Source organism: Acartia tonsa, chromosome 5 (assembly GCF_053477335.1).
Source record: "Acartia tonsa isolate MP-2025a chromosome 5, ASM5347733v1, whole genome shotgun sequence".
In the NCBI taxonomy this organism is placed as follows: domain Eukaryota; kingdom Metazoa; phylum Arthropoda; class Copepoda; order Calanoida; family Acartiidae; genus Acartia; species Acartia tonsa.
In genome coordinates, this window is record NC_137264.1 from 50658810 (window position 1) to 50681346 (window position 22537).

The 22537-nt window shown below is 30.6% G+C and overlaps 1 protein-coding gene across 2 annotated transcripts in view; it reads right to left on the bottom strand.

Annotated features, from left to right (window-relative positions):
* Positions 1 to 18939: 18939 nt before the first annotated feature.
* The window catches only part of LOC145319759 (uncharacterized), a 65533-nt gene continuing 61935 nt past the window's right edge, over positions 18940 to 22537 (bottom strand). The window contains exon 5 of one of the 2 annotated variants that reach the window (XM_080162093.1): positions 18940 to 20099. In XM_080162093.1, the coding sequence (XP_080018219.1) occupies positions 20002 to 20099 (98 nt within the window). In that variant the 3' untranslated portion in view covers positions 18940 to 20001. The remainder of the gene's footprint in view (positions 20100 to 22537) is intronic. The other variant, XR_013880015.1, reaches the window with a different exon arrangement.

Below are 22537 nucleotides of genomic sequence, written 5' to 3' on the forward strand. Positions count from 1 at the left end.
AATAATACATCCACCACCAAATATGCAACTTTTTTTATTTCTTTATCTCAGATAAGGAAAATGGTTCAATGAGTAAATGGAAATAGGATTTATATATTATATATTTAGATAGGTAAAATATATCAAATAGTTCAAACTGCTGATAAATTTTTGGTTAAAAAAGTGCATAGTTGATTACATAAACCAACAAAACTAAGTTTGAAATAATAAAAAGGGGGGGGGGGGGGCGGGAGTAGAGATTTTTGTGTGTTGTTCATTTAGGTTTGATTTGTTATAGGTAGCACCTAATATATTATTATTGATTGTTATAGTAAAGATTAGGCTTAAAATAAAAATTTTATACAAAAAAAGGAGGCAGCTTCTGTGTTTTCATACACTTTTAGGTATAAAGAACCAAATCCATAAAAAGTTTTTTATATAGAATTACATAGATAAAAATCATTCAGACACTAAACAAAGCTTATCACTTGGAGGAAGCTATTTGATCGATTTGAAATATAAAGACTAAAAGGAAAGGAGAATCAATTAATAAAATTACCGTTGCCCATCAGATTTTATTTTTTTTTTGTAGCGAAGCTACTCTATATTCTACTTTGTCAGTCCATCTGTAACGGTCTGAGAATAACCGATTTTCTAGGCTGCTATTATAATAGACGGCGGAAATTTTTGTTGAAGACTCCCGGTATCAATGATCATCAAGTGTATAATTTACTTTGTTCGTCAGTCTGTCGGTCCTGCATAAAAGACATTGAAAATGTTAATATTTTAGAAAGGTTTCGTGATTTATAACAATTATTAAACTTTTATTTTGTCTCTTTGTCTTTCTATGATTTTTTAGTGCTTTGCTTCTTAAAGATGTTATAAACCTTGTTTTTATTTAAATCTTCCTTTTGGCGTTGTAGGTTTTCTTGTTATGCTTTTTTATAAAACAAAGGGGTAGTTGCACGAAGTACTTTTAAACTTGAATTTAGTGAACTGCATATTTTTTCCAGTTCAATAGTTCAATCTACATCTATAGAACAAATATATGAAAGAATTTCAATTTTTTACCAGGAAGTTTTAAAAATATCAAGACTTGAAATCTAGTTTTTTTTACATATGCAACATAAATGGCTGTCCTGTTTTCACAAAAACAGCATGATGACTAGTTTGGTGGTTCTTAATTTTAGTGTAATACAAAATTATTATATGTTAGATTGTATTCTCGTAATTTAGGCTTGGATTAAAAATTTTAAATGCACTTCATGCAACTATCTCTTCAGTGTTGTTTATGTATTGAATATATACTTAGTTGTAGCTAATTTATGATATGTAATCTGATATTGGTTTCTTCCATAAAGTAAATTGAACTAATAACTAAGAATCAAACTATTTTTTTATTTTTACACAGGGAAGGAATAACTAATTTTCAGTCCTTCATTTTCGAAACTGCTTGAGATTTTGATATTACTTTGAGGTGTAATCCTATTAAAAAGATAAATATTTTTGTATTAAAATATATTTTGTGTATCCTTAACGATATGCTGAAACCATGGGCGTCCAAGCTTTTTGATTTGGGAGGGGGGGGGGGTAAAATTTTGAAAATAAAAATTTGGGGGGGGGGGTGATCTTTATTGCATAGAGGCATTTTTTTTATTTGGGGGGGGGTTAAAAATTGAAAATCCAAAAATGTTTTTGGGGGGGTAATCACCCCTTTACCCCACCCCCCTTGGACGTCTATGACTGGTTCAAAAGTAGAGGGGGTGTTTAAGGAATGTGAGTGAAACATAATCCTTTAATATAAAGTAATAAGCTTTATTTGTCTGTAGCGAAGGATCTCGCTAACCGCTGAACCGATATGGTTCTTCGCAGCCTCTAGTGCCCCAAGAGGTTTGATCAACCTAATTTTTCATATTTTAGATTTTTTTTAAAAAATGAGAAGAAAAAAATTTTTTTTGGGGCGGGTTGGATTAGAAAATAGCTTAAAACCATCAAAGGACCAGTAGATATATTCCCTAAAGCGTAGAGCCCAATAGGTTCAGTAGTTACGGAGATCTTAAGCTTCAGACGAACAGACAGACATTGTTCTACTTTGTATTATAGACTAGCGGCTTCGCCCCTAGCCTCTAGGGGCTTTGCCCCAAGAGGTTTAATCAAACAAATTTTTCGTATTTTAGATTTAAAAGAAAAATAAAAAAAAAAATTTGGGGGGAGGGATTTTTTTTTTGGGGGGGGGGAGTAGTCGACCCCACTATTTTAATTTTAGGTTTAGAAAGAATATTTTTTTTTTTTTGGGGGAGGGGTGGTTTTTTTAGTTTTTTGGGGGGGTTGGGGGTGTCCCACCCCCCAGGAAAATAGCTTAAAACCATCACAGGACCAGTAGGTATAATCCCTGAAAAGTAGAGCCCAATCGGTTCAGCGGTTACTGAGATCTTAAGCTTCAGACGGACAGACAGACGGACAGACATCGTTCTACTTTGTATTATAGACTAGCGGCTTCGCCCCTAGCCTCTAGGGGCTTTGCCCCAAGAGGTTTGATTAACCTAATTTTTCGTATTTTAGATTTAAAAAGAAAAAGTAAAAAAAAAAAAATTTTGGGGGGGGGGTGTATTTTTCATTTTTTGGGGGGGTTGGGGGTGTCTCACCCCCCAAGAAAATAGCTTAAAACCATCACTGGACCAGTAGGTATACTCCCTGAAGAGTAGAGCCCAATCGGTTCAGTGGTTACTGAGATCTTAAGCTTCAGACGGACAGACAGACGGACAGACGGACAGACAGACGGACAGACATCGTTCTACTTTGTATTATAGATAGTAGAAATAGTTAAAGAATTTAATAAAAAATTCCGCAACAATAAAATTCCAAACTAATTTTTGATAAACTTTCTCGTATTCATTCGAAACAGATTAATATCCTGTGGATTAGAACCATTTCTAATCAATACAAAAAAATGTCTAGCATCGTATTATATACAGTTTTCTACGAAAAAAAAAATTTAAACCAGTTTTTAGCTCGTTTCTTTGGTGTATCGGGGCTTTAAAAACTGGTTTTAATCTTATAATTGTACATTTTATATCTGCGTAAACTTGTTTATAATATGCGAGAAAAAATAACTATTTTTTTTTATTTGAAGATAAAAAAAATCAAAATGATGAATTATAATTTCAAAATATAATACAAACTTTTTAATAGAAACGTCATATTTATTCATACATTAGCAATACCAGCCGAATTGGCTATTTTTTCACCAATGTACATTAGATCTTTTCATGAAAATACCCTTTCTCGAATTTCATTCTTCTGCTAACCTAAAAAGTTACTTTAGGGGCCTAGAAATACATGTACAAAATTTCAGCTCTTTATCTCTACTAGCGACCTAGCGCCAGGCATGTAAAATATCAACAGATAACGGTAGCACGGCGGTTTTAACAATATCTCAGTAATGTGCAGGTTTTAAGCTCTTCTGCATATTTCAATTTAAACACATAAGGCCAAAGATATTATATCCAAAAAATCTTTTGTCAAAGTCTACTCTACACCTAGCGCCAGTCAGTTTTCTAAAATTATGCATTTTATACCTGTGAAAAATGAAATCGCAATTCTTGCAAAATATAGCAAATTCTTACAAAACATAGCAAATTCTTGCAAAACATAGCAAATTCTTACAAAACTTAGCAAATTCTTGGAAAACTTAGCTTTTCAGGCCTTCACATAGCAAATTCTTGCAAAACGTAGCAAATTCTTGCAAAACATAGCAAATTCTGGCAAAACATAGCAAATTCTTGCAAAACATAACAAATTCTTGCAAAGCATAGCAAATTCTTGGAAAATTTAGCTTTTCTGTCCTTCAAATAGCTAATTCTTGCAAAACATAGCAAATTCTTACAAAACATAGCAAATTCTTGCAAAACATAGCAAATTCTTAAAAAACTTAGCTTTTCTGTCCTTCACATAGCAAATTCTTGCAAAACATAGCAAATTCTTACAAAACATAGCAAATTCTTGCAAAACATAGCAAATTCTTGCAAAACATAGCAAATTCTTACAAAACATAGCAAATTCTTGCAAAACATAGCAAATTCTTGCAAAACATAGCAAATTCTTACAAATCATAGCAAATTCTTACAAAACATTGCAAATTCTTGCAAAACATAGCAAATTCTTGCAAAACATAGCAAATTCTTGTAAAACATAGCTAATTCTTGCAAAACATAGCTAATTCTTGCAAAACATAGCAAATTCTTACAAAACATAGCAAATTCTTGCAAATTCTTGCAAAACATAGCAAATTCTTGCAAAACATAGCAAATTCTTGCAAAACTTAGCAAATTCGTTCAAAACATATCAAATTCTTGGAAAACTCAGATTTTCTGTCCTTTACATAGCTAATTCTTGCAAAACATAGCAAATTCATACAAAACATAGCAAATTCTTGCAAAACATAGCAAATTCTTACAAAACATAGCAAATTCTTGGAAAACTTAGCTTTTCTGTCCTTCACATAGCTAATTCTTGCAAAACATAGCAAACTCTTACAAAACATAGCAAATTCTTGCAAAACATAGCAAATTCTTGCAAAACATAGCAAATTCTTGCAAAACATAGCAAATTCTTGCAAAACATAGCAAATTCTTACAAATCATAGCAAATTCTTACAAAACATTGCAAATTCTTGCAAAACATAGCAAATTCTTGCAAAACATAGCAAATTCTTGTAAAACATAGCTAATTCTTGCAAAACATAGCTAATTCTTGCAAAACATAGCAAATTCTTACAAAACATAGCAAATTCTTGCAAATTCTTGCAAAACATAGCAAATTCTTGCAAAACATAGCAAATTCTTGCAAAACTTAGCAAATTCGTTCAAAACATATCAAATTCTTGGAAAACTCAGATTTTCTGTCCTTTACATAGCTAATTCTTGCAAAACATAGCAAATTCATACAAAACATAGCAAATTCTTGCAAAACATAGCAAATTCTTACAAAACATAGCAAATTCTTGGAAAACTTAGCTTTTCTGTCCTTCACATAGCTAATTCTTGCAAAACATAGCAAACTCTTACAAAACATAGCAAATTCTTACAAAACATAGCAAATTCTTACAAAACATAGCAAATGCTTGCAATAAGGGTCCCAAACTCAAAAACAAAGTTTAGCACAATCTGACCACTGGTTCTTGAGATACAGTGACCTGGTGTCCTTGGTACTGACGGTAAGATTTGAGAAATGGTTTGAATCCTTAGTTAATTTGGCAAAGTCCAAAAATATTTTGACACTTAGTCAAATTTTTGAAGAAAAAATACCCAGGTGACACCAAGCGTACCTACTGAGAGGACACCAGGTCAAAATTTTTTTGGACAAATTCAAAGGATTCAAACCATTTTCCAAATCTTACTGTCGGTACCAAGGACACCAGGTCACCGTATCTTGAGAACCGGTGGTCGGATCACGCTGAAACTTCGTTTTTGAGTTTGGGACCCCTATTACAAGAATTTGCTATGTTTTGTAAGAATTTGCTATGTTTTGCAAGAATTTGCTATGTTTTGTAAGAATTTACTATGTTTTGCAAGAATTTGCTATGTTTTGTAAGAATTTGCTATGTTTTGCAAGAATTAGCTATGTGAAGGACAGAAAAGCTAAGTTTTCCAAGAATTTGCTATGTTTTGTAAGAATTTTCTATGTTTTGCAAGAATTTGCTATGTTTTGCAAGAATTTGCTTTGTTTTGCAAGAATTTGCTAAGTTTTGTAAGAATTTGCTATGTTTTGCAAGAATTAGCTATGTGAAGGACAGAAAAGCTATGTTTTGCAAGAATTTGCTATGTTTTGCAAGAATTTGCTATGTTTTGTAAGAATTTACTATGTTTTGCAAGAATTTGCTATGTTTTGCAAGAATTTGCTATGTTTTGCAAGAATTTGCTATGTTTTGCAAGAATTTGCTATGTTTTGCAAGAATTTGCTATGTTTTGTAAGAATTTGTAATGATTTGCAAGAATTTGCTATGTTTTGTAAGAATATGCTATGTTTTGCAAGAATTAGCTATGTGAAGGACAGAAAAGCTAAGTTTTCCAAGAATTTGCTATGTTTTGCAAGAATTTGCTATGTGAAGGACAGAAAAGCTAAGTTTTCTAAGAATTTGCTATGTTTTGTAAGAATTTGCTATGTTTTGCAAGAATATGCTATGTTTTGTAAGAATTTGCTATGTTTTGCAAGAATTTGCTATGCTTTGTAAGAATTTGCTATGTTTTGCAAGAATTTGCTATGTTTTGTAAGAATTTGCTATGTTTTGCAAGAATTTGCTATGTTTTGTAAGAATTTGCTATATTTTGCAAGAATTAGCTATGTGAAGGACAGAAAAGCTAAGTTTTCCAATATTTTGCTATGTGATGGACCAAAAACCAATTTTATGCAAGATTTTGCTGTGATGGACCAAAAACCAATTTTATGCAAGATTTTGCTATGTGAAGGAGCAAAAAGCTAGGTTTTGTGAGGTGAAGGGAGGCTACTTATGTCCTCAATCTTGCAAAATCTTTGTTAAGGGAGGCATGTTATGCCCTTCATCTAACAAATTCTCACATAAGGAAGGCTACTTATGTCCTTACTAGGAAGGTGACTTCTGTCCTAATTTAGGAATAACTTTGTTTTCTTTCCATGATCCTAGAAATATTATCAATTTGTCTACAAAGGGTTAAAAACAAAATCAAAATATACAAATCTAATTATTAAAAACATCAAGATGATTTTAACTGAGAATAATATCTTAATAAATTGTAACTATAAACAGATAAAAATATTATTTAGCACATCCAAACGCCATTTTACCGCCAAAATTGGCGGTTTCCGTTATTTGTCGTTTTTCGGCGATGGTCAGAAAAGGTATTTTTTGTTATAAAAAATAATAGTTCGTCATAAAATTTGGTTTTCTTAGCTTTAAAATTGGCTGCTCTACAGCAGTTTTAATAATTAGCGGCTGCCCGCTAAAAAGCGGATAAGGAGCGGTCTGACCGCTATGACTAGAAAAGTAATTTTCTCTAAAAATACACATAACCACCAGAAAATAAGTTTTACGTCTCTATCTGTAACAGGAGCCGAGATAGAGGGGGGGGTCTGTTAGGGGGTTAAGTAGGGGTACAGAAGTTTAACTGCCTGTTTTTGCCGGTTTTGGTGCTGGAAGCGCCAATTTTTTTTTAACTGAGAATAATATCTTAATAAGTTGTAACTATAAACAGTGAAAAAAGGGACAAAAAAAGATACTTTTTAGGCCTTTTCAAAAGGCAGTTTTGAAATCCCGTTATTTCATAAAAAAAATTTAAATGCTTAGAGAATGGCATGGAAGGTGAATTTAGATGTTCTGCATATTTCAACTTAAACACATAAGGCCTAAGATATGATATCCCAAAAATCTTTTGTCAAAGTCTACTCTACACCTAGCGCTGGCGATTTCATTTTTCACAGGTATAAAATGCATGATTTTAGAAAACTGACTGGCGCTAGGTGTAGAGTAGACTTTGAAAAAAGATTTTTTGGATATAATATCTTTGGCCTTATGTGTTTAAGTTGAAATATGCAGAAGAGCTTAAAACCTGCACATTACTGAGATATTGTTAAAACCGCCGTGCTACCGTTATCTGTTGATATTTTACATGCCTGGCGCTAGGTCGCCAGTAGAGATAAAGAGCTGAAATTTTGTACATGTATTTCTAGGCCCCTAAAGTAACTTTTTAGGTTAGCAGAAGAATGAAATTCGAGAATGGGTATTTTCATGAAAAGATCTAATGTACATCATGTACATCACCAATTACTATAAACAAAATTAATGAATCCAAACTGTAGTTTAAATTATTTGATGAAAAAAAATTTAATCTTAATTTAGAAATGTAAACATTTGATGGAGACTCCATCAGTCTAAATCATGGAGTTCATTTTTATATTTCGAATTTATGCAGGACTACTTTTATGGATGCTATCATCTTTGTATTTAAAAAGTAAATATTTTGTTAAGTTTGTATTTTCAAAGATATGAAGGAAAGTGTGCCCTCACATCCGCACATTTTCCAATCCACATCTTGTTGTATTAAGACACAATAACAAACCCGAGGCATTGGCGTTATTGATAGCGCACCTGCTTACTGTAGGGTTTGTGTCGTACCGCGTCGTAGTAGAGACATTTTAATTGTCATTGATGTCAGTTGCTGTATCTAGTGCATGAGAATAATATAAAGAGTAGAGGAAATGCCTTGGTTTATAAGCAGGCTCAACTCATTACCATGCACAGTTAGGACTTCCTGAAAAATTCTGTTGAATGTTACTTTATATGATATCCTGTAGTGGGCGTAAGAGTATTGTATCCTTTTACAAGCAGATGATACTCTTGCGTTTTCCAGATTGTTGTTTAATAGTTATTTCTCGCATCGTATTATAAACGGCTTTCCGCGGATATAGAAAGTACAATCATGAGATTAAAACTAGTTTTTTTAGCCCCGAGGTGCCGAAGGCGCCGGCTAAAAAAACTGGTTTTAATCTTATGATTGTTCATTTCTATATTCGTAGAAAGCTGGATAAAATACGATGCTAGACATAGTTTTTTCGTATGGATGAGAACCGGTTTCTATCCACCGGATTCGAATGAATACGAGAAAATGATTTATTAATTTTACAGAAAAAAAATCATACATAATATAATTAGAACAAGGATGACAACATCCATAAAAGTGAAGCTCTGAAACGATAGGTCAAACGGGCATTAACACTTTCATAGTGTCAGAACTTAATAATAAGAATATAAATGTATAAGAGTCAAAGCAAAATTGTGAGTAAATTTGTTGAAAAAAATTTAATCAGATTGGGGTATATCGCTATATCGCGCTTTGTCAAAATATCAGAGATCTAAAGGGATATATTGTTAACCAAATGAATAAGAGAAAACAAAATTATAAAAATTTTGGGACTAGTTTAATAAACAGCCAAGTGTCCCCTCCTTCCCTGGATAATATGTAGTTTATAATGTGATACATGTGCGGAATTGTATGCACACCAAGTAGGAAGAGGAAGGATGGTTTTTCTATACAGCCTTAAATATTGGTAAACCATCCAACCAATAGGCTATAAACAATAATAAAGAAGTAGCATACTAGATATATAACTATGGATACACTATTTTAATTAAGAATAGGCTATAAACAATAATAAAGAAGTAGTATACTAGATATATAACTATGGATACACTATTTTAATGAAGAATAGGCTATAAACAATAATAAAGAAGTAGCATACTAGATTCATAACTATGGATACACTATTTTAATGAAGAATAGGCTATAAACAATAATGAAGAAGTAGTATACTAGATACTTAACTATGGATACACTGTTTTAATTAAGAATAGGCTATAAACAATAATAAAGAAGTAGCATACTAGATATATAACTATGGATACACTATTTTAATTAAGAATAGGCTATAAATAATAATAAAGAAGTAGCATACTAGATATATAACTATGGATACACTATTTTAATTAAGAATAGGCTATAAATAATAATAAAGAAGTAGCATACTAGATTCATAACTATGGATACACTATTTTAATTAAGAATAGGCTATAATAATAAAGAAGTATCATACTAGATATATAACTATGGATACACTATTTTAATTAAGAATAGGCTAAAATAATAATAAAGAAGTAGCATACTAGATATAAAACTATGGATACACTATTTAAATTAAGAATAGGCTATAAACAATAATAAAGATGTATCATACTAATAGATACATGACTATGGATACACTATTTTAATTAAGAATAGGCTATAATAATAATAAAGAAGTATCATACTAGATACATTACTATGGATACACTATTTTAATTAAGAATAGGCTATAAACAATAATAAAGAAGTAGCATACTAGATACATAACTATGGATACACTATTTTAATTAGGAATAGGCTATAAACAATAATAAAGAAGTATCATACTAATAGATACATAACTATGGATACACTATTTTAATTAGGAATAGGCTATAAACAATAATAAAGAAGTATCATACTAGATACATAACTATGGATACACTTTTATTTAAGAATAGGCTAAAATAATAATAAAGAAGTAGCATACTAGATATATAACTATGGATACACTATTTGAATTAAGAATAGGCTATAAACAATAATAAAAATGTATCATACTAATAGATATATGACTATGGATACACTATTTTAATTAAGAATAGGCTATAAACAATAATAAAGAAGTATCATACTAATAGATACATAACTATGGATACACTATTTTAATTAAGAATAGGCTATAAACAATAATAAAGAAGTAGCATACTAGATACATAACTATGGATACACTATTTTAATTAAGAATAGGCTATAAACAATAATAAAGAAGTATCATACTAATAGATACATAACTATGGATACACTATTTTAATTAGGAATAGGCTATAAACAATAATAAAGAAGTATCATACTAGATACATAACTATGGATACACTTTTATTTAAGAATAGGCTAAAATAATAATAAAGAAGTAGCATACTAGATATATAACTATGGATACACTATTTGAATTAAGAATAGGCTATAAACAATAATAAAAATGTATCATACTAATAGATATATGACTATGGATACACTATTTTAATTAAGAATAGGCTATAAACAATAATAAAGAAGTATCATACTAATAGATACATAACTATGGATACACTATTTTAATTAAGAATAGGCTATAAACAATAATAAAGAAGTAGCATACTAGATACATAACTATGGATACACTATTTTAATTAAGAATAGGCTATAAACATTAATAAAGAAGTAGCATACGAGATACATAACTATGGATAAACTATTTTAATTAAGAATAGGCTATAAACAATAAAAAAAGAATTATCATACCAGATACATAACTATGGATACACTATTTTATTTAAGAATAGGCTATAAACAATAATAAAGAAGTATCATACTAGATACATAACTATGGATACACTATTTTAAATAAGAATAGGCTATAATAATAATAAAGAAGTATCATACTAGATACATAACTATGGATACACTATTTTAATTAAGAATAGGGTATAAACAATAATAAAGAAGTATCATACTAGATACATAACTATGGATACACTATTTTAATTAAGAATAGGGTATAAACAATAATAAAGAAGTAGCATACGAGATACATAACTATGGATACACTATTTTAAATAAGAATAGGCTACAATAATAAAGAAGTATCATACTAAATAGATACATAACTATGTATAATTATATACAATAATAGGGGTGAAGCGTTTTAACCCCTAAATAGCGAAGTCCGGCGACAGATATGAATATACAGATAACTACCTGCCTTCTTTTCCAAGGACCTTTTTCGTCTGCTAGCAAATTGTTTCACACTACCTGGCTGTGCTAATATTCCCTATACAATTGGTTGATTTGAGAGTTAGCACAAGGTCCTTGGGATGGGAACAAACAGTTATTTAACCCCTTCCCCCTCTAGTGATTTACTCTAATGTCAAGAGTCTAATTTTAATGTCCCTATTAATATAAAGTAACCTATTTAACTATAACTATGGCCTTTGATGATTTACTTTCCTCATATATTACAGGTCTTAGCAGCCGCCAATATTTCGGACTGTTTGACGCGAAACGATTGTTTAAAAATTAGGAATTAAAAATAAGTTCAGGCATCCTGTTGTCTTATTAGGAAGGGAGTAGGGAAAAAGACTTAAACCCTTAACGGGGGGGGGGGGGGGGCGTTGAACGCTGAAATTTATATTCTGATAATTTTAATGTAAAATTTACATAAAGATAAACATTTTCTGAAAAAAAAAATTGTTCTTCTAGCTTCAAAAATATGAAAGTTACAGCCTTTTGAAATTTTTAAAGAAAAAAAGACCTATAAACAAAGGTTGTTAATTAAAAGGGTGAAGGAAGCGAAAATTGACTTATACGCCCCCCCCCCCCCCCCACCAACCGATTAAGGTGCGGCAAGGGGCCCGACTGTAAAGGGTTAAATAACAATGATACAAAAGTTTCAAAAACACGTTCTCTCATTCGTTGGGTTTTGGATACTCTAATCAAATTTTAATTGGTTGTTATGAACTAACAGTGTCGAAACTTTTCAACTAATGTTTTTAATCTACAGGAGGATTATTTTGTTCAACATAATTGATAGTATACATCAAATTATCGTTCATTTTCTTATCCCTTAACATTCATGTCGTCTTTATCGGTATCTGCGTAATTTTATGCATTCTGTTATCAAGGATAAAGATAAAAAAATTTGGCGACTTGATTTTGCAAGCAGTTGAATGTTGATAATCGCGGCTGACCACAACTGCGACGGCAAAGCCGTGGACCATAGTATATGCAAAATGAAATTATTGTTATGCACAGCATGTGTGTGTATACTGTAATAAAATTAATTCTCCGATAAATGGATCTCGACATTAATTACATTTAATTATTACCCTTTTCATAATTACATTGTTCTATTTCAAAGCGGCATGAAATACTTAAATATTTTATACAATTTTTATTAAGCATTTTATTATTGATTATATTCTAAAACTAAAATTTTTGTATATTTAAAGGGACTGTGAACGTAAATTTTTCTCATCTTAATATCAAATCTTAACATTATCTCATTCATAATATCTCACAGATAGAGCAAAACGCGCTTTTGTTTGCTTAAAAAACGGCTTTTTCCGACGATTTTTATAAGGTACGGGGAAAGGAAGAAATTTTCCGTATTATATAAAATGTGCATTAAATTGCTTTTTTCTCCCATTATAGCTAAAATTAAACTTTTTCACATAGTTCTAGATTTTTCCTAACAGTTAAGCTGACTTTTAACATAATCCTTGCTTTAATCCAATGTATAGTTACTTAGAAATTGATAAAATAAGCAATATTTCTTTATTGAAAACCAAATACAATAACAAAGCCAGAAACAGGTTTTTTATTAGTATCCAATTAACTTTAAATGGCCCATCTCTCGCCCACCTTTAATTACAAATTTGTAAATAATAAAGACGCAATATTTCTTTATAAACAGTCTGATAAAAGTGTAAACTAATTCTCCAAAGTGGGTTATTTATTGTTCAACACAATAAAAAAGGATATTATTATTTTATATAACCTATGAGATTCAACCCTTTGTGGACAGTGAGGTATTTTTTTTGTCAATAATACGAATTTAAAATATGTCTTTATTACCTAATTACTACGTTATAAAAAAACGAATTGGCAATTTTATAGCATAAAATAAATCCTTAACAGTAAGTAAACTGTTTTAACTATATATGACAAGTTAAATATCCCTACAAACATTATAAGAAACAAAAACGTTCAGATTTTCCCTGTTTTTTCCTTTTTCCCTCTCAAAATACCATAAAATCAAGGCATTTTTTCTGGATATTTTTGTGAATAGGACATTTTTGGTTGATCAGTGTAGTGAAATGTGCTTAGTAAATGTTAAGATTTGATAATCAGATGAGAAATTTTTACGTTCACACTCCCTTTAAATTAAGAGATTTAAAATGATAGTTATTTATCACATCGTATTATAAACAGCTTTCTGCGCATATAAAAATGTACAATCATAAGATTTTTTAACATTTTTATATTCGTAGAAAACAGGATATAATACTAGACGATCGGTTTCGAAGCCATACTGGAAAAACTTTAAAGTTATTTTTAAGTATTTAGTTTTTGCAAAAACCCGTATGGTTCTTTTAAAAGAAATCATAAGTAATTGGTTTATATTACCAGCTGATTTTAAAAATTATAAAACGTCGATTATCTAGCAGCTCGACTGCCGAGCCCAGATTTTAACTTTAAAAAGTTTCAGGTTGATATGCTGGTTGTTTAACTTTTATATTCTTTTCTAGCTCTGCATCAACCAAAACCTAAATTTTCAAAGAAATTTGAAATTTGTTGAAATGATTGTATAGTTTATACTTTTCTGGGATGTAGTTTGTAGGGGATAGTCTTATTTTGATCTTATGTTGATTTGTTTAGCACATTTGGTTGGCAATCTTTAGCCTAGTTCACAAAAGCCAGTCCCTCATAACAAAGTACACAGTCCATAATATAATAAAAGTCCCAAACCTTCAAAATTAATTTTCCATAGTTGAGCAAATTGCTACATTCAGAGAACAAGTATGTTATGTTGCATAGCAGCATAGATTTTCTAGCTTACATTTTTATACAAGTTAAATTTGTATAGCATACACAAAGAGTAAATATGGATGAGGATTTTTTGGCCTGTCATAAATGTTCAATTGACAATACCAGCGAGTCGGAGCCGTTGATGCTGTGAGTATTGGTGCAAAAAATGGGGACATGATTTCAGTGACGTCATATTTTTCTTTCCCGAAAAAGGGAAGGGGGGAAGAAAATCTCTTTAAAAAAGATGGGGAAAACCCCCTTTTCTCCCATCTCTTTTTTTCTTCCCCCCTTCCCTTTTTCGGGAAAGAAAAATATGACGTCACTGGAATCATGTCCCCATTTTTTGCACCAATACTCACAGCATCGGAGCCGTTTAATTTTGATGCGGCTCCGGCTCCTACCTTAAAATTAATATATCTTTTATTTGATTAAAGCTATATAAAAGTAGAAGGATGTGTGTCTATTTGTTAAGTAACAATAGTTTTTCAGTTTATAATATGTAAAAAGGCCGTTGCCAAATTATAATATTACTTTAAAAAATCATTTTTAGCTAATCTGGAGCCGGAGCCGTTTTTAACGAAAAATGCGGCTCCGGCTCCACCAAAAATATTGCTGCTCCCGGCTCCGGCTCCGAAATGCTGGACAATACAATTACTCTCTTTGATGTTCATTTGTCTTTAGTTTTAATACTGATATCAAGTATATGTACCTAAAATTAAATTTGCCATTAATACATCCATACTTTTAATTCAAAATCTACGGTTCCGCATCACATTTTTAGGCAGTACGATATTAGTGTCTTTTTGTGTGTAAGGAGTCCTTCAATTCTTTATAATTGATTCCTGATCGAAGTTATTTATCGCATCGTATTATAGACAGATTTCCACAAATATTAAAATGTAAATTATAAGATTAAAGCCAATTTGTTTAGCTCCAAGAGATCAATGGCCCGAGCTTACATATCAATTTTATGATTTTTATTTAAATGTTCATGGAAAACTGTCTGTATGATTTTTCAGTATGGCTGATAACCGGTTCTCATTCAGTGGATATTAAACGGTTTCGAAGCCATACTAGAAACCTTATTACAAAATCAGGGCTTGATATTTTTTTAGTTACAAACTACCAAAAAAAGTATAAAGCTACGCTGAGAAAATAAAAGGACTGAAATAGTCACAGTTCATTTGCGGTCATTTGTATTCTCTTTCAGAAAAGGAAACATTTCTTCACAGGACTCGGAAGCCGAATATATTTGGGAATGTCAGACGCGGCTGCGGATCGCTAAAAAAAAAGGACGACCGACTATGGCTGTAGGTTCGTTGTTTTACACTGGCAAATTTAAACTTTAAAAATAAATTCAACGCTGACTACAATCAATGGTATTCCAGGCGGTTGGAAGGTACAAAATAACAAAAACAAAAGAATCTTTGCATCTCAGAAGTATTGATAGTGCGGCTGGATGGCCGGCTTAGAATTATAAAGTCAGCTACATCCCTCGAGTTTTTATTTAATATGTTTAGATGTTAAGATGTTTTAGGCATTGTTATTGTTTATGTTCATGTTGCATTTCGTATTTTGTCGGCCAATTTTACATTACGTTAAGTCAAGTCCAGCGTATGGATAGAGTCTCGCAGGTTAGGGCCCTCGCAGGAATAGAAATCCTGGTCTTTGGGCCAGGGTCTATGAAAAAATATTTTTACCTCTGAAAAATTATTTTCATAAACATATTATAAACAAAATCTAGCAATAAGATATTTAACATCTAAATAACACTAAAAACCTTTTTTCGTACATTTATTAAAAGATAAAGTTGTTAAAATCGTGGAATATTTCATAATTTCATATGCAGAATAGCAATTATTATTTTTGTATTTGATACCAACAACATGACATGACAAGCACTAATTTAGAATTTAATAATTAAGATAATAATTCTGCAGTTAACAAAGTTCAGATCAAATATTCTGCAAAGTATGTTTCATACACAACTAGGAGATCAAGTAAGAAATGCTAAGACAGTTTTTTCGAGTAAATTTTAAGGCTGTAGGCGGCCAAAGAGCTGGCAGTTACGATGCCTGCGATTCAATATAAATTAAATCAAAATGTTAAGGCATACCAATAATCGGAAAAGGGAATGGTTGATCTAAAAAATTTTATGCGCGTTTTATATTGCTTCACTGATGTTCACTACAATTATGTCAGGCAAGTTCTACTTATTTACAAACTAAGTATTGCCAACTATACGTTTTGTTAACAGCATCTTAACATAAAACGAAAAAAAAGTATCTTTATATTTCTGACTTGAACTTAGAAATAGTAAATAAATTCTAAAATATTTGTTAAAACTCTACAGTATACTGAAAGACAAAATTTTAAATATTCTATTAAAAATAATCAATAAAATAGATTAGCATAAAACATACTTTGTTAACTTAATAAAATGCGTGCAAGCATGGTTAATTATAATAATATAATATAAATATCAGAGTCAGTTTCTTAAAAAAGAATCAGAGAATCGAAAAAGCTTTATTTTTAAAAAGAAATTCTCATTCAAATGTGTTAAATATTTTTAGAGGATTTTTACCATTTTGGAAGATTATTTAATATGAGTAATTGATTTTTTTATTTCTAATTCTCGCATTCTGTTTCTAAAGAACTGACCATGTAACTTAATAATAACAAAGTCTTAAACCTTTGTACATTTACATATTTATCCTGAAGGACGTAAATACGGTTAATTTATAGAGAATCTGTGCTACCAAAAAGTGTATATTAAGTTTTTCTAGTGAAAATGTTTAATCTTATTATGTTTTTTCCCCATATATATCACTTTTCTTTTCTTTAAGAAATGCAGGGAAAAGGGACAATGCATTTAAAGAAAATATTTGCAGCCAAATTGACCCCAAAATATGAATGTACTATATGGACTCTGTAACTAAATATGCTTTAAAACATAAACATAGAGAGAACAAGCAAAACTCTTAGGAAACTGATATTCTTTATTGATGTAAAATAGTTTTACTCGAAAGCATCATCCCTTGTTCCCGCAAGAAATATATTTTCTCTCAGACACTGCGGCAAAAGTGACCAATTCTTGAGTCTTACTATCATATATAATTCTCATATTCATATGTATGTATGTGTGCTAGCTAAGCTTATACTTGTCCTATATTTTATATTCAATATAGATTTACATTTGCCCTTGAAGATTATGCTGAATCACAACTTATTATCTACTGAGATAGGTTAACCTATGGTATATATGAAGACCTGTAAAAGGTAATTGAATCATTTTTAAGATATATGTATCTGTGTATTTTGTCTATTAGATAGGTAAACCAATAGATACATATACCAATTTTGGAGGTAGGTATATCTGCATAATCTATATATACATAATTATTTGTTAGGTATCCGTAATCTTTGATAGCTACATATAGGTATAGCTACATTGTTTAAAGTAATTTTATTTTATTTGAATATAAAATGAATGGACTTTGAAATAGATTAGTTTTGAGAAGAGCTGAAAAGTAAACGTAAAACTTTTGTATTAAAATGTGGATAGTTAATGTAAATGTAAGTGTACAAAAGTCAGATCTGTTGGAAAACTTTTACTTTTAGAGCTTTAAAACCAGGGACAGGCACGAGTATTCAGTTAAACAAGTGGTAGAACAGGACAGACAAAGATCAAATTCAACTTTTACCAAAATTTACTTGTGTTAGAGTCTTAAGGGTCTGTTGGTAATAGTTCAAGCCTATAATATTACTTTAGGTGATAATTCAAATCAACCTTCACCCAAATACTGTAAGGATCATTCGTTACAGTTAAAAAGATAGGACACCTGCCATACTCAGTTAAGGTTAGGTAATAACGATTAAGCTTCTATGAAGAATTTGGGTCTAAAATCTTATAAAATAATTTCTATATTATAATGTGAAGCTCATACAAAAAAAATGCTTCACATCCTAAGGCTGTACATCAACCTTAACCTTGAGAAAAAAAAGTAAAAACATCCATAGCTTAATCATACAGTTTGAGTCAAATAAAACTGAGTTTTCCGATTTTCAGACACAACCAGAAGGAATACAGAAAAAATAATTATATGTCCTAGTTCTCTGTACAAAAGCACATTAAACTTGAAAAAGGTGTTTTTCATTATCTCTAAAAATGCGGCCTCTATGATAGGTGTATGGTGTCCAAAAATGCCTTTTTTCTGACTCACCCTGTATAAATAACTTTTTCTGCACTAACATACCATTTGTTAATTAAAATAAACTGTAACTTGTAACTGGCTCTGGTAAATCATTGAATACACACAAAATTCCATTCTACATGTTTAAAGAATGTTGGTTCAGATTTTAAGTAGATAAACTTTCAAGTTTGTACAAAATCTAACATCTAGACCTCATATTTGTCTTGTTTCAATTCTTTTAAATAAAAATATTTCAAAATAATAACTAAACTTCAAAAGGTTTGGTTAGGTTTTGTACAATCTTAACTTTGGAACACATTATTTGGGCGTAAATCTGCCTAGAATTTGTAAGCTAGAAGTAATTTTTTAGTCGAGGGCTTTTTTTTAACTTTATCAATGTAACACAATTCTTTATAGATTTCTTTTGAAAAAGATTGGAAGTTTTGATGTAAGTAAGGCTTTTGATTTATATCAGTCAATAAGTAAGATAATTTTAGAATTTTGGAAAAATTGCAAAAACTTATCATATTTATTATTTTTATTTTTAAATTTGAGAATAACCACTTTTTACTTTTTATCACTCTTTTAAAACATTTACATAAAGATTTATATTTTTTTTATTAATAACTACATTTCAATTATTATTTACTTTGCCTTAATTAATAATTTTTGATGAATAAATGAAATAAGATTGTCTAAACACCAAACAATAAAGAAAAAAACAAGATTTTCATTAAAATTTTGAAGACTACACAAGTAAGCCTGGCCTTTTTTATATATAAAATTTTCTTCAGTAACAATAAAATTTATATGACTTGAGCAAATTAATCAGTTTTTAGTAATGCAGCTACTATATTAATAGGAATGTCCGTCAGTCCCTATATCAAATGGCTCTTAGCTTAAAAGTAAACATCTTATTTAAATTACATTTCAAGTTCAGAAAATTTGTCCAATTTACTTTTAAAGAAAATATATATTTTCTTAAATTGTTATTCCTGTGCCACCTATACACTTAATTGTACTTTTTAACAAAAAAATATTATTACCACAAATTACAAGCATTTTAAGAAGATTTCAGAAAGGCTTACAACTTTGACATTGCTCTTTAGCAGATATTTTTATTTTGAAATCACTAAAAAGATTATACTTTTGTTATTAGTTAGTTGTTTTTAAACTTCCTCCATATAAAAAAAATAATTTTCAGTAAAATAGTAAGGCTGTTGAGAAAAAAATTTTGAGATCTAATTTATTTTTAAAATTACCTAACACAAATAAAAACCAGATGGCCCCCGCCGCATTGGAACTTGAATGGATGAAAGCAGAATATTTTTTATTTCATAGCAGCAGCTTCTACCAGGTTTATGTCTTGACTCAACAGAGTAGAGAGAAGAGGTCATCATCAACTATATTATAATCAGTAGTAGGGAGAGCAGAGAGAGTTATAGTAGTAGTAGGTTAAGAAGTATCTTCATTCTTTTTCTGGGTAGTAGTAGTATTATATTTGTATTTGTAAACAACTTTTAATTTGCGCGGCAGAAAAAGTTTTCACTTTATTATATCAATTTTCTTACACTTCATGGCATGTATATGTATAATAATACATTGTTATAGTAGTAATAGTTTATAGTTTACACGGAGGTTCTGTTACACTTGACACATTGTTTTTCTTTCAGCATACAACAGGCTATTATGCCGAAGGGAAACAGAATCACGGCTAGGACAACACCTAAAAAAAACAATTTAAGTCATAATATACTTAATTTACAGTGATTCAGGAGAGAAACTCCATGAAAATCATTGAAAAAAGAAACTTCCAAATTTATTTTAAAACGTTTTCTTTAAAAAAAAAAGTAGAGTGTTGACCTCCACCCACTTTCTTCCTTCATCAATTGACCGTAGGACTTGTAAGGGCGTTTTATTTTACGTATATTCCAGGAATTTTAAGTGATAAGACTTAAGTGCAGTCAATATTCTCTAAAATGGCTATAACATTTGGAATGATAGTGCAGCTATTACCTTTTATGATACAAATAAGGATTTCAATTGCCAATTATCTGAAAAGTTTATATCCTTGATCTGAATTTTTTTTGAAATTTTATAACTCTGCCAACCCTAAATCTTCATGCGGTTTTTAATATCTTTGTTATGATTTAATCCACGCACATAAAGATTGCTTTAATCGTTTTCCAGGTCCCATAACTGTGCTGCTAGACCTTTATTTTTTTTAAATCGGTTCAGAAATAAGGATTTTAGAAGCTATAATATTAGAATATTAGTTGTTTGATCCTTATCCTATTGGGGAGTCTGATGAAGGTCAGGAACAAAGCCTAAAACCAACCCTAAGACATTTATAAACCTTCCCTTAAAAGTGTAACCAAATTGGAACAGTATTAGCAAGCTGTTTTCGTTATCGGCCGGCCGGAAATCGGCCGACTTCGGCCGGATTTGGCCGATTAAAATAAACGGCCCACATTTTCTTCATGTTAAGTTTAAAAATATCGTATTCGGCTATTCCTCGGCCGATTTAGTCGTCTAAGGTGGCAAAAAAATAGTCCTGGTCGTCCACTGGTTGTCGCGTAACAATTATTTTAAAGTTGTAGACATGATAATAATTGCATAAAATAGAAGTAAAGTTTAAAAATACCGTAGCCGGCTATTCCTTGGCCGATTTAGTCGTCCAAGGTGGCAAAAAAATAGTCCTGGTCGTAATAAATTCAAATCCGTTGACAAATCTAAAATCGGTCAACTGGCTGTTGCGTAACAATGATTTTAAAGTTGTAGACATGATAATTATTGCATAAAATAGAAGTAAAGTTTAAAAATACCGTAGCCGGCTATTCCTTGACAGATTTAGTTGTCCAAGGTGGCAAAAAAATAGTCCTGGTCGTAATAAATTCAAATCCGTTGACCAATCTAAAATCGGTCCACTGGTTGTCGCGTAACGATGATTTTAAAGTTGTTATAAATGCTGCGTATATCCTTACACTAAAGTAACAGGATGTCTGTGTGTTTGTGTGTATGTGTGTTTGTACCAAAGGATCTCGCTTACCGCTGAACCGATCGGGTTCTCCTTAACAGGGTAGCTTCTCATAAGTCCCGGGAAGGTTTATAACTATTTTGGGGGAGCGTACCACCACCCTCTCAGGAGAAATCGCCCCTAGAAAAAAATTACCCCTCCCGAAAAAGAGACTTGAACGAAACATAAACCAATTATTTTTGTAATTAGATATTTTAAATAAAAAAAAACATTCAAAGTGCCACTAGAGGCCTCTAGGGGGGCGTAGCCGCTAGTTATAAATATAATAATGTTGTCTTCGAAACGAAAATTTTACTCTAAGCAAATTTTTGAACTTCAAATGTGATTCAGATGGATCTTTTACCATAAAATTACTTTTTTATAAACTAATTATTATTTAACTACCTTTTTACAGTAGCTGCACTAATATTCCACCAAAAAAAATATTGACTGCACTTACTATACACGTTAAATTGATGTACATCTTATATTATGATAAATAAGATTACTATTTCTAGAGGTTATCATTAATGGTGGAAAAGTTATGACAGTGCTAATTTATACAGGCCAATCAAGATTTTATTTAAGTCCAAGAATCTTAAGGACAACAAATGAGAGAACGTGTGTATGTATACATTTGTTATCTAAAGCTTTGTTTAAGTCAAATATACGTAAATTCATTTTAAAATCACACAGATAATGCTTTTTTTGTTTTGTATGTACACTGTTAAAAATAATTTTTTTTTTTAGCATCAGATGATACTCTATATTCTTCACATTAATGTATAGTATCAATCCGTACGTAGTAGGAAAAAAACGTCATTACGAAACAAGGAAGTTTTCAATGCTGTATATGGTATTAGGTAATGTTTTGTGAAGTAACAGGTAGTACTAAATAATGTATTTGTCTGTATAGTATTGTCTAATACGCTCTTGGGAATATAATTCATTACGGTATAAGTAAATTTTCATTACGCTCCATTGCAATTGTTATTACGCTCATGGAAATTAACACTCTCTTATCTAAACCCCCCCTCACTGTCGACTAAAATTTCTCTAACAAATTTTTTTCGCCAATCTTCAATCACTTATATATTATATTATATTAAATATTATTTTATTGTTGTGTAAAGGAATTATAATTTATT